General features: G+C 37.1%; 2 protein-coding genes across 5 annotated transcripts in view; one reads left to right on the forward strand and one right to left on the reverse strand.

The window, feature by feature from the left end:
• Positions 1 to 257: 257 nt before the first annotated feature.
• On the reverse strand, positions 258 to 5,849 carry cUnh21orf58 (chromosome Un C21orf58 homolog; the record flags this gene model as incomplete). 2 transcript variants are annotated; one of them, XM_081380612.1, is made up of 9 exons in its annotated part: positions 258 to 499; positions 614 to 663; positions 1,263 to 1,447; positions 1,544 to 1,680; positions 2,613 to 2,724; positions 2,948 to 3,130; positions 3,489 to 3,562; positions 5,445 to 5,502; positions 5,659 to 5,849. In XM_081380612.1, 8 exons carry the CDS (start codon positions 5,710 to 5,712, stop codon positions 615 to 617), a joined length of 852 nt encoding a protein of 283 aa, XP_081236738.1. The 2 variants fall into 2 exon arrangements, with proteins under 2 accessions (XP_081236738.1, XP_081236739.1); XM_081380613.1 differs by lacking the exons at positions 258 to 499; positions 614 to 663 and having other exon boundaries at positions 1,259 to 1,447; positions 5,659 to 5,712.
• A 1,234-nt stretch (positions 5,850 to 7,083) lies between these two features.
• pcnt (pericentrin) overlaps positions 7,084 to 23,834 on the forward strand; it is a 53,881-nt gene continuing 37,130 nt past the window's right edge. For all 3 annotated transcript variants that reach the window (XM_081381191.1, XM_081381190.1, XM_081381192.1), the window contains exons 1-18: positions 7,084 to 7,298; positions 11,388 to 11,561; positions 12,146 to 12,340; positions 13,692 to 13,841; positions 14,272 to 14,367; positions 14,458 to 16,380; positions 16,557 to 16,745; positions 17,205 to 17,300; positions 17,379 to 17,522; positions 18,298 to 18,553; positions 18,658 to 18,737; positions 18,854 to 19,088; positions 19,907 to 20,007; positions 20,098 to 20,209; positions 20,410 to 20,656; positions 22,270 to 22,348; positions 22,631 to 22,847; positions 23,516 to 23,715. In XM_081381191.1, coding sequence (XP_081237317.1) covers positions 7,251 to 7,298; positions 11,388 to 11,561; positions 12,146 to 12,340; positions 13,692 to 13,841; positions 14,272 to 14,367; positions 14,458 to 16,380; positions 16,557 to 16,745; positions 17,205 to 17,300; positions 17,379 to 17,522; positions 18,298 to 18,553; positions 18,658 to 18,737; positions 18,854 to 19,088; positions 19,907 to 20,007; positions 20,098 to 20,209; positions 20,410 to 20,656; positions 22,270 to 22,348; positions 22,631 to 22,847; positions 23,516 to 23,715 — 4,542 coding nt within the window. In that variant the 5' untranslated portion in view covers positions 7,084 to 7,250. The remainder of the gene's footprint in view (positions 7,299 to 11,387; positions 11,562 to 12,145; positions 12,341 to 13,691; positions 13,842 to 14,271; positions 14,368 to 14,457; positions 16,381 to 16,556; positions 16,746 to 17,204; positions 17,301 to 17,378; positions 17,523 to 18,297; positions 18,554 to 18,657; positions 18,738 to 18,853; positions 19,089 to 19,906; positions 20,008 to 20,097; positions 20,210 to 20,409; positions 20,657 to 22,269; positions 22,349 to 22,630; positions 22,848 to 23,515; positions 23,716 to 23,834) is intronic.

A 23,834-nucleotide genomic window follows, 5' to 3' on the forward strand; every position in this document is an offset into this window, starting at 1 on the left:
GTAGTATTTTAAACAGCATCATTACTTGACATGACACCCTCAGTTAGCCAGACTTATGGGGTTTAATCTTTGTGTTGCGCAAGCACACTGTACTGCCTGTATGACAAACAGTAGTATGACTACACTGCAAAGACAGGAACTGTTCTTTTTAAAAGTGTGTTGTATGCACTGATCTATATAATGACATTCATATATCATATCATTCTATATAGATCAGTGGTTGAATGGCAGAACAGCCACAACAACTACATACCAGTGACATAAACATTTTTATTAAGCTGAGTAACACAGTTGAAGCTCTTTTAAAATATCGCTGTAATAATGTTTAATGAATCCATCATTTATTATAACAAAATTAAAATCACAAAAATAAATCCCTAGGAAAAACAAAATGCCAGCTGTATTGAATATTGTAAAATAAATATAAAAAAAACATGTATGTCAATGTGTTATCTGTCTCTGAAGATGAGGCAGGATCCGTTTGCACTTGGCAATTTGGCTGGAAAAAGGAAAGACGAAATAAAATATTAAACTGTCTTCTAATATCTTGGAGAGAAAAAATATATAATACAATAATATAAATATAGAGAAAGGGGTATTACTTTATGTTTACCTCAGAGACCAAGTGGAGTCCTCCTGGAGTTCACTGCATCAGTTCCCATTCTTTAAGGCAAAATAAGTTAACATGAGTAGCTACATTAGGCCTATATGATTCACAACAACTGACAAGTGAATGTTAAACCAAAAGTACCACAAAACACCCATAACTAACGATGAGGCTAATTTTAAAATTATTTTGATGTTTCTGGCCAAAACATTTGTACTGTACACTCAGTATGTTAAACATCTCACTGCATTCATATATGTATGAAAAACATATGTAAACAACACCAGGTTTTGTAAATGATAAAGTTGAGTTAAGGTCCTGCAGGGGCCAGTTGCATAAACATAGTCACTAAGACTGAGTCTTAAGAACTAGTCTGACCAACTAGCAGTTAGCCAAGGAGAAATCAATTCTTCTTTTTCTGATTCAAATTAGACCGATATGGTTTTTTGTAACTGACTTTACTAACGATATGACCAAAATATAAAAATTAGATGACATACTTATAAGACTAGTCTAAGCAGTTAATGAAACCGGCCAACCAGCTTATAAAGTATAGAGACAAAACTTACAAGCAACTGTTCCCAAAGAATTTCTGATTCATTTTTAAATGTATTTTATTATTATTTATTGATATTGTTACACTGTTGACTCTTACGTGTTTAAAGGAGGCAGAGTTACAGGACCAATCACATGCTGCATTGTTGGCTGATAAGTCCCGCCTTGTCCTGCTGACATCATAGAGGGCCAAACAGAGTAGCCAATTGGAGGGAGAGGTGGTCCATGGGAGCCGTAGTGATGATGATGATGGACAGCCCCTTCTCTCACTGCTGAATGAAGTTCCTGACCAACATGAAATTAGCATTGTAACTTAATAATACGTTGTGAAATGAACGCATATCAACTTTATGTATATTGAACACATTCCCTGATGGTTACCTGCCCTGAATGTGAGGCTGAGTGATGTGTGTTTCCTCCTGGGGACACGGCCATTGGTGGAAGAGCCTTCAACATCATATTGTGCATGATGATCTGGTGCATCTGAGCATTCTGCATGAGCATCAACTCCACCATATCTGTTGTCATGAGAATAATGAAGTGAAGAACTATTGGCCTATAGCTTAAATCTTGAACTGTTGTTTAAACTCCATTTATTTCTTTAGTTCTTCAAAACATCAATACAGACTATTGATGTTTCAGGCATGCAACTTGAAACACTACCGTTCAAAAGTCTGAGTTCAGTAAAAAAAATGTATGCTTTTCTGTTCACCAAGACTGCATTTATTTGATCACAAGTCAAAAGCAGCAATTTTGTGAAATATTATTGCAATTTCAAATAACTGTTTTTCAATATATTGTCTTTTTTTTTTTTTTTTTTCATAATGGCAAACTCATTTTCAGTGGAAATTGCACCAGTTTTCAGTCACATGAAATCATTCAGAAATCATTGTGATATGCTGTTTTTGTGCAGGACACATGTCTTATTATTCATTGAAAATGTTTATGCTGCCTAATGACGTATTGAAAGTAGGAAGAGCTTTCTTTAGGGTTCTTTGATGAACAGAAAGTTTGAAGAAAAGCATTTATTTCAAATAGAAATCTTTTGGAACATTATAAATTGTCTTTACTGTCACATTTGACCAATTTAATGTGTCCTTGCTAAATAAAACTACTAAAAAAGTTTTTAATTCTGACCCCAAAACTTTTTATTTGTTAAAGAATGATCTGAAGCACAATATATTTTCTCTCTTATAAGTTGCTTTTTGTTGGGAAGTACCTGTAAGCAAGTTTAAATGTCCTGTAGTCACTATTACTTACTTAACTTATTATTACTTATTTACTTTTTGGCTTAGTACATTTACATTTATTAATTTAGCAGATGCTTTTATCCAAAGCGACTTACAAATAAGTATACAATAACTGTTGTTATAGTATACAATGCTACAAGGTTTAGTATACAATAACTGTTGTTTTTTTCTGTATTTGATGTTTTTATCTGTATGTGTACCTTCTTTAATACTTCCTGATTTGTAAGGAAAGGTTTGTGGGGGAGGGATTTGAGCTATGAGAGGCTGTTGCTGTGGTAACTGCTGGATAATGGTGGCTGGCTGTTGAGGAACCTTGTGGAAGTAGAAATATAAGTTATTAGAGGATTGCCAGCAATATATCATTGTTATGGACACATATACACAAATAGTTTAGATGCACTTGTATATTTTTGAACAGCTGTAAGGTATTTAAATGAACTGGAATAGTAAATGTAGATATTCGGTGCAGGATCGGGCCAGTATTAGGTGCTTGAAAGAGAATATAACAACTGGAGGATAAGAAAACTTTACATACAGTGTGTTGAATAATTTGAGGGGGCTGAGGGACTAGAGGAGGGAGGGGAGCAGGTGGTGCACTTTGGTGGACATGGATGGGGGGCACAGGCTGGAGTGGCCCAAGAAGAGGTTCATAATGATATTGCCTATGAGATCCACCCCATGTGTGTGGCCTTCCCAGATCCTCCATCATATGCTGTTCCTGTTACATACACATAAACATACCCAAATGTACACTTATATTTGTGATTTAAGTGATAAAAAGTTTCTATTTACATGACACTTTGTTCAAGATGAGAGGCTGCTTACTGCAGAGCCAAGGTGTGGAGCTTGACTTTCAGCTCCCCATCTCTGGACGTAATGGGTGGAGCTTGAAGGTCCAGCCACGCCCTTCCCTAAGCTTACCCTATCCCTAAATCTAAATTAGGTTAAGCTCCACCCATTAGGTCCACACTACTTCATGATTGTCTTTGTTTGAATCATCTTGATAAGTTTGACAGAAACTCTTCTTATAGTGTGAAGAATAATCATTTTAGTATAATTTCTGTGAAACACTATACCCTCAGTCTCTGTAGGAGGTTTCTTTTCCGTCTCAGAGCGTTGTGTAATGCATCTGCCTGACCATCATAACTTCCTGTGGCATCAAAAAACAAGGAATTAGTCATATATGTTGTATTCTGTATTTTCAACATCCTCATCTGCTTTTGTTTTTATTCCTTGATAGGTTTTATTTAGGCTTAGAATAAACCAATGAGATAATTACTACAAAACAGGCATTCTGCAACTAGGGCTGGACGATTTTGGCCAAAAATATTTTTTTCCATATCACACGATAGGCTATATTTATCACCATTAATGGGTAAGGAAATGTTTTCCACATATTTGTTAGACCTTGAGAATGAAGGTAAACAACAAGTAAACTTGTTTGTTCACAATTAAAGGGATGGTTCGGAGTCATTTCAACCTAGGGTCCTTTGCACCATGACCTCGAGCCAAACACCCCCCAATAAGCTTTTTTCCCCTTGGTCGAACGTTATTAAAGTTAGAGCTTATTTAGAGATCAGCCGAATGGCTTAGTGCAGGCGCTAATGGATCCAAGGTTGTATCTCGTAAATTACCCCACTAATAATGTCCAGAATGGTACCAAACTTCTCCAGTAGTACATATAGGTTCTGTACTCATAAAATGAGGAATTGGAAAGTTTGTAAGTACATCAGGAGTTTATTTAAATAACACTTGCCTGATGGCTTATGCTACTGCTAACCCGGACGTCAAGGTCACTTCCGTGATTTGGGAAAAGTCCTGGCAGAAAGCGATGCATAGGGATGTAGTGTAACATGCATTTTTTATTATTTTTCCGAAGCGTTGACAACTTAGTGTTAAATAATAATTAATGCAAACTGGTACTACCAACAAAATATTAGTGCATTCCTGGAACTATGCATCGCTTTCTGCCAGGACTTTTACGGGATTTTCCCAAACAACAGGGTTTGGGAAATGTTTGGCTCGAGGTCAAGGACCCTAGGTTGAAATTACTCCGAACCATCTCTTTAAACTCAGAGTATCTACCTTTTAATTTAGGGAATCATGGAATTAGTTTTATCTTTCCCTAAATTCTGTATTTTCTATTACATTTTTGGGGGGATTCTGGGATTCAATACAAATTGGTATAGCTGAACTTTAACAATTTAATCAAACTTTGAAAATTTAATCAAATGAAAATATAACAATTAATAACAACACATTACATTTTATTTTTTGTCAAATAAGATGCTGCACAACAGAACCGTATCAATGGATGAAAAATATATTGGGTGTATATTCCTTAGAAATAATAATATTATTACTTTGAGAAGCAAAATTTTTTGTATACATTAGTGATATATTTCTGTAATTTTTTTAAAAGTTAAACAGAACTTTTATTTTGACTGTTTGTCGTGAAGATATTTCATTACTTTCAGTTTTAGTTTCAGTTTCAGTGTGTATTTGTCGGTTGTTTTTCTCAAAAGAGGCAGGAAAAAGCTTGCGAAGTGACTCTCAATTAGCTGTGGAGATTAAGTTTATGTTTATGTCCTCATATTGAGACGGCAGACGTTGAAAATACCGTGAGCGTCGCATGTGTATGAGTTTTTGTATCAGACGAAACCCCGCCGTTCACACAGTGACACGCATAATCACTGACTGGTTGTTGTCGCGTGTGTTTCTGCTGTGTGACAGGCTGTTAGATTAACCCATATCGAGTAAAAATGTCCCGAGCTTGTCATCGTTATTATATCCGTAAATTTGATCGCGATCTCCATATGATTTCGTTACGATATCGGCCAGCCCAACTGGCAACTTATTTTCCAGGTCAGTTAGTAACGTAGCCTAAGTGAGACAAAGCACAAATCATTTCAATCATGAAATATAGTACCCAAATTATTCTAAAAACACAATAATGAAGTACACACACACACACACACACACACACACACACTCAAATCACTCTTAACGTTATCTGTGTAACGTTAGCCTACTTGTGGAAAGGGCTGAACCCTCTCGTTCAATGTTGTCATTTCTCTCATTCTCCAGTCTCTAAAGAGGAACACATAGATGATATAATAATGAAGCATCATAGTCTCTTCATAGACAATGTTATCCTCATGACAGAAAGTTATCAACAATAAATAAAGACAACCAAGTCAGTATATATAACAGATAAGTATTTATGACATGATCAAACCAACTTACCTTCTCCAGCATTTTCAATCTCAACCTTGTTATTTGGTCAACCAAATCTGCCATTTTAAAAACACCTTTTAGATAAGATTATTTAGTTATTGTCCATGATTGCTGTAGAAAGAGGTCCGTTGTCAAAAACATTTCTGCTCTTTGCCAACCCTCACGTTGCTAAGTTACAGACCGAGGCTCTTGTTTACGCTATGGTAGTCCAATCTTAGACTGCTCTAAATTAAATAAATAAATAAGTAAATGTAATAGCATATTACAATTGTAAACAAACTATTTCAATGTGCACTTAACCCTAGAATGCATAAACAAAAAAAACCTACATAAATGCATAAAGGGGGCCAAAATAAGCCATTTTGAAATTAATAATAGAAATTATGTCCCTTTAATAAATTAATAAAAATAATTGATGATACAAAAATGTCTTAATATATCAAACTTGTTTATTTGTCCACTTTCCTTGTATATATGCATTACAAAAGATAAAATAGATTCTTTTTAAAATGCAGTTGTACTTTTTCTAAACAAACTCTAAACTAATTTAGATCTACTAGTATATATTCTAATCTAGTCTGAACCTTCACTCTCCACATTCTTCACAGATCATGTGAAAATTATCTTTTCAGACAGAGGCAGAAGTTTTTTTTTATAAGATTCACAAAACATAACTTTAGGGCAGAGTTTGCACCTCTTTCTTTGTTTTTTTTTATGTGTTTTGAGCATTTACAAATTGAAGTTAGTTGAGTTATTTATACATTTAAAATACAACATTATCAATATGTCATAATTAATAAAGATAATACATATAATAATAACATTTTTTTGGAATTAACATTTTTATACCTTTATACTCCAAATAAAAGGTAATGATGATATTTGTGCTCTTTTTATTATTCCATATTTATAATATTATATTATCAAAGGTGTGTTTAATTGGTCTAGCATGTATCATTTATGAGACTTATATTATCGAGATGATATAAGGTGAAAAAAAAAAAAAAAAAAAACTTTTGTTATGTCGTTTCCGAATTCAGCCTTTGTTACCTACTCGCAGAGCCATCTCTTTATGGCTCTGCCTACTGGTTGATCTTATTTACCCGGGCTTTTACCCGCGCCTCTCATTTGTCAATCACTATGGCAAGCACTCATACTATCGGAAACGAGAGTTCCACAACAAATTCTCAACCTACGGGGGATGTCGTTTTTCTCTATCATGCTCCGCGATAGGCTCTAGAAGTTGTCAATCAAGGGGTCATGCTTGCAAACGCTTTTTAATTGGCCATTCGGGCCCAATGCGTTTGAAGGAGGGCGTTTTAAAAAGAGCAGGTGGATTTCTGCAACAAGAAATGTCATTGGCTGCCAAGTTCACGTCCTTTATTCTAATTGGTTCTCGCAGACTGTCAATCCGATAAGGGCGGGGATAAACACATTCGCGGCCATGTTGAAAATTACACTGACAGTTACTCCTTAGGAAAATCACTCAACTCACAAAACATTGCGAAAAATTTGTTAGGAGAGTTTTACAAAAATATTTTTGTCCGCTTGCCGCCACTTGAGCGTTTCCTTCACTCCCATGAAACTCCTTGATCCAGGAGATGGATCAGGATGAAAGGCAGAGAAAATTAGAGGCCGGACGAGCAAAGGTACGCGCTAACATTAGCAGTAACTTTAACATAGCCTAGGTTTGTTTTGAATTTGAATACTACTTGATATTGTTTATGTCTGTAATTACATCAGCTATTACATTTAATTAAGGCTCTTCTCCTTTCATTTGAGATCCACTTCTATTTCGGCCCAGCCACAGATATCACAGTCACTCATTTCATTCTTGCTGCACAATGTCTTATTATAAAAAAATTAGGAACTAATCAGCCCTAATTTATTTGTCAGCACATCAGTGCCTAACGTTAGCTGTCTCACGATCCATTGTGCTGAATATTATAGTATTATCATATCATAGTGATAATGGACAAAGTTAGGCTTAAACTCTAACGTTACATTTCCTCTGAGTGTATAGGCTAACGTGTTACCTTTTCATTTGCTATGGTTCTCAAATTCAGAACAATGTTCCTCAGCTTGAAGGTTTTTGATTTGTATTTTTACTTTATTACTTTTTATAACGTTTATATAGCTTAGGGTAATTATTTGTTTGAATTTGAGGTAAAAAAAAAGAACAAGAAGTTTTGTATGCGAATTGTCTTGCTTTGTAGCGGAAACTTAATTTGCTTATGGTTTGTTTCAAGTTGCACATAAAATTAGGCTATATTTGCTGTTGAATATGAGTGGAAACTGATACAGCTCTGTCTCTAGGCAGGATCAGTGCAGTTCACAGGTATCTACAGTATATATTTAGCTCGAGAGCTTTTAAGGGAACTGCGCTTTATCCGCATTGAGAGGAAAACCGAGATGAAGTGACCGATCTTTAAATTTGCTTTTAAAGGTCAAATGATGTGAACAACACGATATTGACTGAATTACTAGATGTTGAATGACACTATTCATTCCACAGAAGAATTCAACCTGTTATTTGTAAAGAGACCTGTAGGAGGCACCACAAGATTAAAATATCAACACTGCAAGGATGCGTTGAAATTGTCATAATTTGCTCACCCCCATGTTGTATTTATTTTTATGTGCAACATACAAAATGTACTTTTATTGTATAGGGAAAAGTCCTCAGTCGTTTGTGTTCCACAAAAGAAATTCATTACTGATTTTGTACTGTGAGGTTGAGTAATGACACAATTCACAAATATCATAATTTTAGGCAACATTTTTAGTCACAAAAGAGCTTGTATTTCTCGTTAAAAGTTTATTATTAAAAGGACGTAACCTTACTGGTTTGGCAATACTATTCAACTCACTCCAACTTCCAAACAATCAAGCATTTTCATCCACTCATCCAGCTAACATCCCTGCCTGTAGTAACTTAATTTTGCACAATTCACAACCAACTTGAATACATACAATTCAAATTATTTAGTGTTTGGTGTATAAGTTTACACGTTCATAATCAATGTAAGATGCCCTATCAGAGGTGAGTGCTGCATTCTCAAGCATCATCTGGCCTGAATCTCTCTTGCATTGGCTTTGGGTCATTGGATCCATACTGTTAAAGAGATTTTGTCATCATCTGCTTGCCCTTGTGTTGTTCCAAACCTGTATGAGTTTCTTTCTTCTGTTGAATACAAAAGAAAATATTTCAAAGATATTAGATGGGGTGGGATTAAATAAGTTTTCTTCTTCCCACTCCCTTTCAGGCAGAATTCGATCGTCATATTTAAATACTGTATATTCTGTTTTGCACTATATGATTTAACTATATTTTGTCTACCTACTTTTTTGTGCCATTGCCTGAAATAAATGAATAAATGAAATGAAATTAAATGAAAAGAATGTTGGTATTGGTAACCAGACAGTTTATGGCACACATTAACTTCCATAGTAGGAAAAAACTATTATGGAAGTTAGTGGTTGCTGTATTATTGGTTACCAACATTCTTTAAAATATCATCTTTAGTGCTCAATAGAAGAAGGAAACTCATACAGGTTGGAACAACTTGAGGGATAGTAAGTAATGACAAAATGTAGATTTTTTTTTTTTTTTTTGTGAACTTTCCCTTTAAGCGTTGAATTTAATTTGTCACTTTAGCCACATGAAAGGCATGAATGTTCAAGTATTTATCAGTTGGTTATGGAATGTGTCTAGATGTGTGTTTGTAGATTAATTTAGCTCAAAGATTAACCTGTTGCAGAGTGGCTTGCTGGTTGCCATGGCATTTGTTAAAAAAAACATTGGTTTTTATTCAGTCAAAATACTTACTGTTGGTTAACGAGTTAATTATGAGCATCCCTGCTTGCAAGCGAACAAATTAGGACAAAAGTATTGTGATTTCTCTGTAGTGTAAAGATAAATATAATAATGAAATATTAATTTTCATTTATATTTATTAGGCTATACATGATGATGATATTATTATTAGCATTCTTAGGTTGATGATGATAATAATAATAGGATGGTAATAATAATATATAATAATAATAACTGTTCAACGAAAAGACTTTGTTCAGTTTGTACACTGGACATGGGTTGGAGGCTTGGAGCTCTTAAATTTGAACTCAAAGTGCACCAAATTGATACCATTTAACTTTAAAATATAACTAACCCCCCACCCCCACCCCCCGATAATATTTAATCAAAAAGTGGACCTTCCACTTAAATCATAATATTATTATTTTTTAAACGCACCCATATGTGTGTGTATATTTATTTTTTATATACTTTTTATGTATTGCAGATGTGCACACTATTTTAATGGCTTTTACAGAGAGTGGCCTGAATATTGTATGTAAGTCCCCTAGGCTCCAGATCAACATCTTATATGATTTGACATTCAGGCGAAAGACAAAACGGATTTCCTACATGTTTATGAAAGCAGGTCAAAAGGAATCCAGCTGAATACCCAGCTCGTTGGATTTTTTTTCAGGTGTATTCGTACTAGGGCTGCACTATTTGGGGTAAACGTCATATTGCGATTATTGAGGTCAATATTGCGATAGGCGATTGCCATATAATAAATGTTTCATGGGTCAACTTGCTTGGTTCTCAAGTAAAATGCACACACAGATTAGTGATAATGCTGAAATGTGTATTTCTCAACTCAAACTAGCAACAACTAAATGCACAGGGTTTTCAAATTAAAATAATAATAATAAAAAAAAAATAGTGACTTGCATTACTGCAAACTTGTTATTGTCTCAGTAGTACAATAGTATAAAATAAATGTCATATTTTACCTGTGCCCTTACTCTCTAACAGGTAGGCCATACAGAAATTGAACAAAGTTATCAAACAGTCTGTATGGCATACATTAAATATAGACTCTTTCTTATAGTATAATATCAACTATAATATCTAATCTTTATTAAAGCGTTAACGTTGACGGCCCACATTTATTTATTCCATAAAATCGCAGCATTTTGTAGTACCAGAGGGTACTAGGTCCAAGTTAGGTCATAGTATGTGCATTTATGTGAATGGTTTGTGTGCATTCGCTCCTCCCCTTTCTTTTCCTTTTTCATTTGGTTCTCAGTGGGTTCTGCAGAGAACATCTCTTCACTCGGTGGTCTTTAGTTCTCGTAGTAGCAGACTTTCACAGGAATCATAAGATGTTCTTGTTTGTTTGGTTGATGGATTGCTGTCATGTGACTAATTTAAAAGCCTTAGGGGTTGTGCTGGTGTTTGTTCACAGAAGCACCATTGTAATATTTGGTCCAGCAGGGCTCATGTCAGCTTGCTTTAATCTGGAATAAGCTTCTTAAGGCAGCTGTGAGTAATATCTCTTGCAGAATTGTGCGTATTTCAGGCGTCACCACATTTCCATGCTTGAGGATCAGGGATTCTCCAAAAAAGGAAGAGGATGATGGTTTTTAGAAGATGAAGAACCCATCATTTTTCCTGCCTTAAGAAATATCATCTATTTGGATACTGAATTTTTCTAAAACCTGTTTTTCTTGCTGTTGTCTTTCATATTATGAACTAAATCATCCCTTAAGAGGAATTTGCCTTATTTTGTTTGGTCTAATTATGAGACATCAGTCATGCAGGAGATGCTTTCATTTGACCTTTGACATGGCTCATATTTCAAGCCCAGCAAAATGCTGCTTCTATGTTCTTGCTATCTCATCCTGATGTACGTTTCCCTCTACCTGTCCCTCAACCTCTGGCGCAGCTTGCTCACTTTAGACAGCGCCGGGCGAAAAGCGACAGTTCGAGCACGCAGAAAAAGACGACGAAGAGGAAAGGCCCGACTGTCCAAACGAATGCCTGTTCCGTGCAAGAGCGCCACCTAGAGGAGCCACAGACAGACGATTGTCATGGAGAGATCAGCAAGGAATACTCAGAGGTTTGCTCTTAGTTTAAGCGTTTCTTAAATTGAATTTTTTTTCCTGTTTCTTTGGTACAGCTGACAAATTATTAAATATACGAGCACAAAATAGCAATTAAAAAAGTTTGCGACTTTGTGACTTTAGTCAGATGCATCAACACATCAGTCACAGTAATGCAATTGAGGGAAAACATTATCAAGTTCCAGATAAACAATAATTCCAGATTACTTAATTACGTTTTTAACAAGATTCCTTATCTTAAAAATCAAAGAATATATTTGTAATGTATAGAAGGTTGTAGAAAATATGGCACTAAAATTTTCTAAAATATATCTAGGCATTGGGGGGAAAATAATGATTACGAAAATTTTAGAAATAGGTCAGTTGATGCTTTCATTTAATTGAAATTAATGCCTAGTCTGCTTGACAATATTAATATAAAGCCTTTCACTGTTCATTCTATTTTCAAGTCTATAGAAGGTATAATTGTTTTCCCTCCCCATCTGACAAAAAGTAGGTCAGTTAGCATAACATGGCTGGGGGGAATGTAGTCATGGTAACACAAACTGTGGAAAACATGCATGTTTGTCTAAACATTTAGGCGTCACTCAGACCTGACGGCAAAGAAAGCAGTGTTCCAGATGTTCATCAGTGCAGCAGAGAGGCCGATGAAACCAATGCCCAGGAACAGAGCTCCTCATCTGGGTCTCTGGCAGAGTCAGAGCCGCCCGATCAGGCAGAGGGTGAACTTGCAGAAATGAATATAGTTGCACATACTGGCAAAGAACAACTGAAGGTAAACATTTATGGAACATGCAAGACAGTCCTATACACTTGAAGTTATGTTTTCCAATGCATTTATGCACGTGTGGTAGTGTTGTCACGATACTGGAATTTTTTAAATTTCAAAACGATACTATATAGATATTTGATCACGTTTTCGATACCACGGTCAAAACTCCCATGTAGGTATTTTTATCATTTTTTGATAATTTGGGTAGTTGTGTTGCAATAGCTTTCACACAGCAAAATAATGCCTTATTTGAAACTTTAAACTAAATTTACAAAAAAGACAAATTTCAAATGATAGCGCTAATAAATACAATATAATAAAAAGACAAATGAAATAAACATGGCTTTAAGTTTTTCAGGTGATTAACAGTAGTGTTCATGTAAGAAATACTACAGAAATTAAAGTAATTTTTACAATGAAGATAATAGTGTTATTTTACATTTAATTAAATACAGATTAATGCTTACAACAACCCTCTACACACACCTTTGCAATGGAATGGCCATTGGCTAGTACATTTTTTTAGTGTACTTGCTAAACTGTCTTTATTTATTTATTTATTTATTTATTTATTTGGATAAACCATTTATTTTTATTTATATATATATTTGTATTGGAATCGTTTCAGTTATTTATATCGATATTTTTGACAACACTGTGCAGTATGTTTGCCTATCCATTAGTTCAGCAGCTGAATAGACACCTTAGCAAAAACTAAATATGCATTTATTTAATCAGTAGTATTTATTTGTTTATTTGGCAGTATATTTGTCTTATATATGTAATTTTTTTTGTAGTACATGCACTTTTTTTTTTTTTTTGTCAAGTTAATCCCAACTGTTTGAGGACTATAACTAACACTCTTTTCTCAGATATTGTTGTGTTGAATAGTGGTGTACAGCCATTATCCTGAAATTGAAATTAGAAAGAGTCTCTTCAAACTGGGTTATCTGCCCATTTGACTGGACTAATTCATGGTCATGGTTATGAATGCATCTAGTAACCTGAGGCAGAGAGTACTGCTTTCTGGAGCATAGTGTTTACCATATTTGATTTGCTTGCATTTCTGATGGTGTAGAGGGAAAGAAAGAACCAATTAGATTTCATGGATGAGGTTAAACATATCCACATTACGGGTGTTCATTGCATTCATGGAGTTAATGGTGATGATTACTTGCTCCAATCACGTTTTTACTTACTCTTCCTGAGGAAGCCTAGATTTTTAGGTGCCAAAAAGTGTTTGTGCTTATTCTGTAAAATGTCACTTATTGTTTGGTGGAGTCCAATTTAGAAATATGGTTTTGGATCTTTTTACAGAAACTTTAAAATTACTGTTTTTTAATTCTTCACACAGCAATTACAGGCTGCAGTTGAGAAACGGAATGAGATCATATCACAGCTTAGTAAGAACCTGCAGGTGGCACTGCAGAGTAGAGACCAGGTGCAATTGGAGGCACAGGAGCTCTCGGGTCAGATTCAGGCACTACAACAGCAGCTACAGCAGGTAAACTTCATGCATGAAAAAAAACATCCATTAGTGTATCTCACTCCTGCATTGATTATTCAAATACACCCAATAAAATTTGTGTGCTTTTATAAGTGATTTTGTCAGATTTGTACACCTAAAATGTGTACGTTTGGGGTTGGAAAAAACAAATAGAGACATGCTAGTTTCTCTTTGACTTAAAAAAATGATAATTAGCAGTGACTTTGCATTGACTTTGACTTTCCGTGACTTTCCAACAATGCATCTAATCCCTTGAATATTGATGGTCTAATATGACTGTTTGGTCTCATTAATGTCTAAATGAACAAAATTTATATTTATATTGTTATTTGTCTCCATTGTGCAACAAATCATTTAATTTTTGTTCTTCACAATAAAACGCAACAGTAAAGGAGTCTAAACAAATTAAATGTAATACTCTTTTCAGGCTAAAGAATATCTACGTAGCAAAAGTCAAGGGTGTGTGGATCCGACCCAGACTGCTCCGAATCAGCTGCATGAACAGTTGGAGGAGTCACAACAGGTCAGGCCACTTGTATCTTTTTAACAGTTAAGCTTGTCAATGAAGCAAAATATGTATTTGTATTAGTAACACAATTCTTTTGTTTTATAGGTGACTAAGGAGCAACAGTGCCTCTTAGCCCAAAAAGAAGCTGAGATCACAGACCTACAACAGAAATTGTGTGTCATGGAAAAATCCCTCTCTCAGCTTCAACATGCCTTTACCCAGAGAAGTGCTGATCAATCAGATCTAAGGCTTGACCAACACGGTGGTTTAGATTTATCCAATGTGAGCCCTCTGGTCCCAGAGAACAGTCCTAACTCAAACTCTGAAGCTTTACTGCAAAGCCTTAGAGCTCAGCTAGAGGAAGAGCGTAAGAACAGCCAGCGAGCTCAAGAACAAATAGAAGCGTTTCAGAAGAGGGTACAGAGTCTGGAAGATGAGAAGACCCAGATGGAAACTCATCTGGCTGCGTTTGTTGAAACACAAGCCCAGGAAGCCCAGCATTATAAAGCAGAGAAAGATGAACTGAACCAAGAAATGGCCAGATTAGATAACCTTGTCAAGGAGCTTCAAAATCGTCTTCACGAAGAGGAGGAGACAGGGCACCATATGCGTTCCAAATATGAAGCTGATATTTCCAATTATGATCTCAGGCTTCAGACTCTGGAGGAGGAAAGGGAGTTGAATGTAGCCCAGCTTACCGAAGCTCACCAGGCTGCATTTAGGCGCCTGCAGGAGGAGCACTCTGACGAGATCAATCGCATCAAGGAGCTTCTGGACCAGGCCCAAAGTCAACAGTCTGATTCTCATCAAAACATTTCCAAAGACAATGGTGCAGATGTACCCTGGAACATAATATCCAAAGAGCACTACAGTGAGGAGACAGTCATTGAGTGTGCTGTGAGAGACAGCTATAGTTTTGATGTCTCTACAGGGGGTTTCCAGGATGTTTTGATGGAGCGATACTTGGCTTCTGAAGGGCCTCAAGAAAGTTCATTACTTGAAGGGAGTCTGGAGGAACGCAGCCTGATTGAGAACTCTGAGACGTCCAGGTTTGAGCTTGACAGTGAGGTCATATTTCATGCTTCAGATTACCATAATGTCACATCTGATGGTGATAAGTCAGAGCCAGGACTGCCCGTAGTTTCTGCCATTGATGCGCACCAACCTGATGAAATGTCCTTCAATGATGCCCAGTGGCAAACCTCAACCTCAGCCATTGAAGAGCTGAATGAGAGTGCAGGCTCTGTGGACTTGGCTAAAGAGCTTCTGATCCAGCAGTGCCAAGACCTTTCAGAGCAGTTAGAGGATCGGGAACGGCAACTCGAGGTTCTTCAAGAAGAGGTTCGCCGCTCTGCGGAAGAGGTCGAGGAGGCACGGGAGCGTTGGAGCAAAGCTTCGGAGGAACTTGAGGAAGCTAAGTGGGAGCTGGAGATTGAACGTGAGAAAAGAATTCAGTACGAGGAAGTTATCAGCCAGAAAATGAATGAAGACAACCTCAAGAATATACTGAGTGACCTGCAGGTTCAAGGCAATGAAAGGATAATGCCACACAACTCTGATTCTAATAAGACCTCAATCCCTTTGTCAACAGAGGAGTTGCGAAGGGAAGAAAAGGCTCAATTGGTGCTACAGCTCAAACTTCAGCAGCAGCTAGTAAAGGATGTCCATGACCCTGTAAGTAGTGAGTTTTCCACTTTACAAGCTCAGAGAGATGAATTTCAACTTCAGCTGGAGCAACAAAGGGAAAAACACCAAGCTACTTCAGTGCTGCTTGGTCAAAGGACGTTACAGCTGGATCAAGCCGATAGAGAGCTTCAGCAGCTCAAAGCTGAAGTAGAGGAGAAAGCTGGAAGGTTACAGGACTTGGAGGAAGTGAAGACAGACCTTGAGTCTAAACTAGTGTGCCTTAAAGAGAACCTCACCAACATGGAAGAGGAGAAAGCTACCCTGGAAAGACGTCTTGATGTTTTGGAGGACCAAGCAAAGAGCATGGAGAAGGTTCTAGAATCAGAATTGAAGAATTTTGAGGTTTAAATCTTAATTGCTCTTTTTTTGCTCTTATATATAATGTGAAAGTTGAGAATAAGAAAGAAAAATGCATACATTTGTGTGCCATTTGTTTTTTCAGAATGTGGAAAACCTGGAATATATTATTTATTTGACGTGAATGTGATCCTCCAAGTAACTTGTACCTTTATCTTTAGCACCAACTTGAATCAAAGGATGCAGAGCTCAAGGAAGTAAGGGAAGCACATGAGAAGGCAGAAGAGGAATACATGGAAAAGGAGAGTGCCTTAATGAAAGAACTAATCTCAGTCAAACAGAATCTAGAGGAAAGACAGAAACAACATGAGGAGGAGCTGAGAATCCTGGAAGAGAAACACCAGAAAGAGGTGAGTGAAGGTTGTGACAGTCACTGGGGAGAATGTCCATTAAAAAAAAAAAAAGTAGAAAAGCACTTGTCATTAAGAGACAAGAAAATTGCACACTCAAGCCTTTTTGGTCACGCCCCCTAACTTTAAAAAAATTATGCCCCCACACACCTCAGACTACCAAAACATTTCACAAACAATTATGAAAATGTAAGTAATTATTTAATCAACCTGCAATGAAAAACACCTGCAATTGTTTCACTTTGTGTTGCATTTAAAAATGTATAAAAAAGATAGAATAATAGATCAGGACTCTTCTGTTCACAAAATGCCGTCCGCTGAAGAGGTGCTGTTCAGGTGGTGTGAAGCCAACGGTCTGAAGAAGAAAGATTCAGAGGGATTGCCGTTTGGAGCCCCCTGCATTTACATGAAATGCTGTACATCCATAACCATTGATCTCTTATCTTTCCCTACCTCCAGGTTAAATACTTGAATGTTAGATTTGAGCGGGAACTTTCTGAGCAAAGTGCTCATCTGGAAGATGAGCAGAAAAGACAGACCAGCTTGATCAAACAGGTTAAATAACTTACTATTTACCTATTTATTCTAGCCATGTGTATATCACCCATTCATACGAGACCTGTGCTGTACTAGGTCTATGAACGGGAGCATGAAAGGGAGTTGACGCAGCTGGCAGCCCAACAGAGTGATGAAATTGCCAGACTTAAAGATGAGCTTGTCAGGGATCTTCAAGACGGGCTGGAGGCTGCACACCAGGCTGAGCTACACCAAACACAAGTACCTTTTTGTTTTTGATCTCATTTGATTTGACATTTCGGGGGATGTTTTGGAATATAAGGCCTGGCGTGATGCAATTTGTTCAAAAGCTTGGGGTCAGTAAGAGATATTTTCAATAAATAAATACTTTTATTCAGCAAGTGTGCATGAATTTGATCAAGTCATGGTAAAGATACTTTTAATGATGGTTTTCACAAAAATATTAAGCAGAACTGTTTGTTGATGATAATAAGAAATGTTTCTTGAGCATCAAATCAGCATATTAGAATGATTTCTGTAGGATCATGTGACTCTGAAGACTTGTGTTACGGCTGAAGAGTTGACAGAGTTATGGCTGCTGAAAATTCTACTTTGCCATCAGAGAAATAAATTACATTTTAAAATTAAGTTATTTTAAGTTAAGTATTTCACTGTTTTTCACAAATGCAGCCTTGGTGAGCATAAGAGACTTTTCAAAAACTTGAAAAATCTTACCAGCCCCAACCTTTGAACAATGGTGTGTATTTTTTAATGGTATATGGAATGAAATTCAGTATGCAGCTACTTAAATTAGTCTTCCATGTAAACATGTAAATGTAAAAAAAGAAAAGCTGTAAATGCCTTTTTCTTGGCCAGTTGCCTACAGCTCTTCATTAGCACAGCACAGGAATTCAACAGCTGCCTATTTGTACTGAATTTTTAATAGCAGTACAGCAGTGTGCTATTCTAAACATACTCATTCCCTCAATTCCACTCATCAGCTAAAATGTTGGTTGATTTTACTCTCTGTAATCAGAGCAAGCACAACCTGGAGCTTGAAGCCTTGCGTCTCAGCCTGACCAACTTGCACACAGCCCAGTTGGAGCTTTCTCAAACCAACATGCAGAAAGATAAGGAGGTGGCCCTCAGCGAGCTGCAGACCATGTTACGAGAGAAATGGGCTCAGGAGAGCGCCATGCTTCAGACGCGCCAACAGTTTGAGCTGGAAAGAGTTCGGGAGCAGAACCGAGAGCAGGAGCAACGAAACCAGCAACTGTACCAACAAGAGATTGGTGAGGGTTTGCCCTGTAGTTTCATTCAAAGTTGATTATTTTTAGCATTACTCTAGTACTGTGAAGTATATGTGTCTGAGTGTATTTGTTCATTCACTGTATAGATAATCTGAATCGGGAGTGGGAGAGGAGAGTTTTGGAAGAGAAAAGCTCTGTGGAACAGTTGCAGGGCTGTAAACTGGAGGTGAACTTTCTCTTTTAATGGGCTGATATCTTGACCCACTGAAATATTGTTGCTTGCCTAGAATTAAGTGTGAAACAGCCCTGTGTAGTGCAATTTTATTTTTATTTTCTCTGCAGGATCTAAAAGCCAAGTTGCTATCGGAGGCTGAAGAAGCAAAAACTGAACTCCAGAGTCGATTAAATGATGCCCATCATAAACTGAGTGAGACCCAGAAGGCTCTCACTGAGGCTGAAGCCGCTCTGTCTGAGACTCAGTGTAGGCTAGAAGAACTGCAGCGTTCCACAGATCAAGACATCAAGAATCTGGAGAAAGAGCTCAACCAGGCCTTGACTGACAGAGATGCTGCTGCTCGTGAGTGTCTTTTAAACCCCTGAATAAACTAAGCCATATTGGCAGTGATCTGTTTACTTGACCAGTTTAAGGTATTTTGTTTACTTTCACAGTATTTTCACACCTGGCTCACTTGGAGCATTCGTTTCAGAACCTGGCACATTTTATTGCTTAGTTTGGTTTTAGGCATATAAAGAGGAACACAGAAATCTAAGGTTCAATTTATTACAGGTCCGAGATTGTTTTCAATCAGCCCGAAACAAATTCTGGAGCGGTTCAATTGAAACAATTGATGAAACAATTGGTGAAAAACGCAATGCAACCCAACAGGCCAACAAACCAACAGTATAATAATTCATAATGGGAAATGTGTTACATAAAGAGCAGCAGTGTCAGATTCTGTGAGTGAAAACAATAGAGTGCCTCTTCATGTTAAAATAAGTAAATGCTCTTGTCGAAACCGGAGCATTGCAAGAATGCTGTCATGAAGAAGCCTTGATTTCCACTCTATGCAATTTCATTAGTTAGAACGGGAATGAAGGCTTGTATACATTTGTGTGTATATATGGGTGTATAATGACAGCTACAGATAAAGCCACAGTGTTATTTATCAAGATGGATAGAGCAGAACCACTGAAAATAAACATGTGCACTCTGACCAATTAGAAGACAGTTTTACTAAAATGTGACTTGCATAAATGGCATGCTTTGAAATGTTGCGCCTTGTGAAGTGAACCGAACCAATACAAATTTGTAACAATTCGAGTCCCTGTTTCAGATCAAACCTAACTGTTCTGAAGGTCTGAGAATGCCTTAAGTTCCCATTCTTTCTCCTGCAGGTGCAGTTGAGGAGTTGATTGTATGTCACAAGGCAGCATTGCAGGAGAAACAGGAACATGCCCGAGCCTTGGAACAGAGAGAAAAAGAGCTGACGCAAGAGGTACCAAACAAATCTTGCATTTGTTGCAACATAATTGCAATGCAAATGTTTTCTTTTCGTTTTGTACTGAAGCAAACATGTTTGTGAAAGGTTGACCGTCTGCAGTCAGAAAGGGAGGAACTGAAGGCCAGTTCAGAACAGGAGATCTCAAACCTCTGGTCCCAGCTGGAGTGCATGAGAACCAACAGACAGGAGCTCGGAGGCACGCTGGGCTATTTCTCTTTGAGACAATTTCCTCTTTTGAATATCACTATAGGCTTCAGCTGCTGTATTGTTTTACTCATTTATTATTTATAATAGAACAGTTTTATTTTCTTCTGAACTGATGTTTGTGTTTTCAGCCAAGTTACTACTATTCAGTGCTTGCGTGAATTACAAGGAATTGTAATTTTGTCTCTGTAGAGCTGAAAGAGCAGCTGTTAGCACGCTCATCGCGGGTTGATGACATTGAGCGACTGAAACAAGAATTCGCTCAGCAGAGGCAGGAAATCAAAGAACTGAATGAGGGAGAGCTGGAAAACCTCCGCACATATTTCGAGCATAGACTTCAGGTCACAGAAGAGAGTCATCGGGAAGAAATCGCACTCCTGCAGCTGCGCCTCGTAGAGGGAGCTCTTGAGGACTCTGTTCTCCAGACTGGAGATGCAAGGTTTGCTTGGATTTCTACATTTTAAAATTGACTCTGTAATCTGAGATCTTGGCTTAAAGGTGCTGTATGTAGGGTGACCATACGTCCTCTTTTTCCATGACATGTCTGGTCGGGATTTTGAAATCGCCCAAAATATGCGTCATTCGGCTTTTGCTTTCTCATCACCATTCATTTTGTTTACATGCACACCTTTTGATTTAATAGGACTGAATTAATTCCGATTGGTGAATCTGAATGTAGTGTTTACATGAACGCTAAACAAGTGATCGGTTGATGTGCGTTTTAGCATTAAGAAAATTCCTGTGTTTTCGTCTGGGTCGGGATCCTTGTGAAGCAGAATGCATGACCTGCAAAGCTGGCACGTACGTGTCAGTGTCAAATAATGTAATAATGTAAACCTAATGAATGGTGACTGTAGAAAGCAAAAGCCGAATCCCGGGCATTTTGGGCGATATCGAAATCCTGGCCAGACATGTCCTGGTTAAACAGGACATATGGTCACCCTAGCTGTATGTAACTCTTTCACTCTACTAAAGCATACAAATACCATAATATGTTTGCAGATATTTAGGAAACATGCTAAGTTCACATACTGGTTTCTCTGAAAAACACTTCTACAGCCAGTTATTTTACTTTGAAATGTGCGTTTCCAGGCTGGAAGTTTTTTTGTTTTGGTCTGTGATACTGCACGTTGCCAATTTGCCAATTTTCATTGTCCATTGCGCTCGTTCCTGTTGCATGTGCTCAAACCGGCCGTGTCGAATCTGAGGAGCAGGTGGTGGGAAAAACGATGATCTCCAATATTTTGAATTGGACTGCAGTACCTATTTCGACCACTAGTTGTCATTCTTACATACTGCACCTTTAAGCTTACATTTACGTTTTATTATACAATTGGAAACTATAGGCACTATTTACACCTGATGCACCTGCTATGGTCACCTGAGATTATTGTCTGTATCAAGTGTAAACATGCTAAGCAATGTACAAATGGGGAATAATACAATACCAGGGATTCATTACCAGGGTTGCCCAAACTAGGGCATACAGGCCAAAATTGGGTCTTTGTTTTGGCCTAACATGCCATTTCATGAGGGGGGAAAAAGGTGGAAAAGTGCCATTTAAAGGGTCAGTTCACCCAAAAATGAAAATTGTCATTAATTACTCACCCTCATGTTGTTCTAAACCCGGAAGACATTTGTTAATCTTCAGAACACAAATGAAGAATTTGGATGAAATCTGAGAGCTTTCTATCCCTCCATTAACAGCTATGCAACTACCACTTTGAGGCTTCAAAAAGGTCATAAAGATATCATAAAACTAATCCATAAGAATTGAGGGGTTTAGTCCACATTTTTAAGAGACTCTGTTGCTTTATATGATGAACAGATTGAATTTAGGCTTTAATGTAGAGAGTGAGTGAATTTAATTAAAACATCTATAATTTTTATATTGGATATAATGCAACTTTTGATGCACTAGTACTTGCAGAACAAGAAAACAAATCATGTGTGTATGCACATACACTCATAACAACAACATTTTACATATAAAACAATGAAGCTACATGAAAGGACATAACACAGGGTGACAAAATGTATTGTGTTTTGTAGTTTTCTCTCAGAAGGCAAGAGTGAAGATGACAGGAGTGAAGCTATGGCAGAGATCACAAGACAACTGGAGAAACACAAGGTGAATTGTTGTAGTTGGTTTTGTTTGAGTTTTAGCAATTATAAACTATATACTTGTATATATACTTTAACCTAGATTTACTTTCTGTTTGTGTTGTGCATTTTCACATTATTTTTAAGAAATTCTCTTTCTAATCTTTCATCAAAACACAGACACTAGCTCGATTTTAATTCACTACCATTGACCAATTTATTAGTAATAGAATGAGACAAACTAATGTGCGTGTGCGCAAGTCCCTGTTCTTTGTGAGTACTTATCTGTGTTTTTTTTTTTTTTTTACAGGAGGAGCTGGACTCCCTTCGGGTGCAGTTAGAGGAGAGACACCAGCAGGAATTGGATCAACTGCGGTCAAGAATGACTCTGGTTTATAAAGAAGATCTACTCCAGGCTCGCACTGAGCTCACTGATCGATACTACAAAGACATCGATCAGCTCAACACAAAACACGCCCATGAACTAGAGCAGCTCCGTGCCAAACTCTCAGACAACCATATCAAAGGTGAAGCTTTGTTCAGTGTGTTCCAAAGTGTTTGTCCTTTTGAAAAACCCTGGCAACCACTCCGAACACCTCAGCAACTGCACACTTAAGAAAACACCCTAGCATTGTGGAAGCAACTTTTACATGGAAGCACCATTCATGGTTTCTTCAGAAAATACACTAGTGTTGAAAAGTTTGGGGTCAGTACAAATATATATTTATATATATATATGCTAAAATTAAATATCCTTGCTTAAAAAAAGCATTAATTTAAAAAAAAAAAAGTATTTATATTTATATATATTTATATATATATATGTGTGTGTGTGTGTGTGTGTGTGTGTGTGTGTGTGTGTGTGTATATAATACATAAGAAATTAATGCTTTTTTTTTTTTTTTTTGCAAGGATCAAACGTGACAGTAAAGACATTTAATGTTACAAAGATTTCTATTTAATATAAATAGAAAGTCCAAAAAACAGCATTGGTTTTATTTTTTTTATCAAAGAATCCTAAAGAAAAACTATTGTAACTTCCACAGAAATATAAAGCAGCTCAACAATGCTAATGATGCTGAAAATTCAGCTTTGACATCACAGGAATGATTAACATTTTATATAATAAAGGAGAAAATGATTACAAGAGACTTCAAAAACAATGTTTTAATTTTTTTTTTCTCTTTCTCACAAGAAATAAACAAGTTGCGGTTACAGTCTGCACAAGACGTAGCGAGGCAGGTGGAAGCTGAGGTGATGGAGAGGACTCAGCAGCACCAGGCCAAGGTGACCCAGCTGGAAACCCAGCTATCTCAGCTCTCCCTAATGCACTCAGGGGAACTGGAGAAAGTGGAGGAGCAACATCGTGAGCAGCTCAGACAGATGGAGGAGACCGTAAGAGTGCACATAAGACCAGGCCTTTATACTTAAGACAAAAGGGCTTTGGTGAAGATTGTAGCCATAGGCTGGTACCAAGCACTGTCATAAGGCGTAGAAATAGTGGTCATGCTGTT

Source organism: Scardinius erythrophthalmus (genome assembly GCF_964197995.2).
Source record: "Scardinius erythrophthalmus genome assembly, chromosome: 12".
In the NCBI taxonomy this organism is placed as follows: Eukaryota; Metazoa; Chordata; class Actinopteri; order Cypriniformes; family Leuciscidae; genus Scardinius; species Scardinius erythrophthalmus.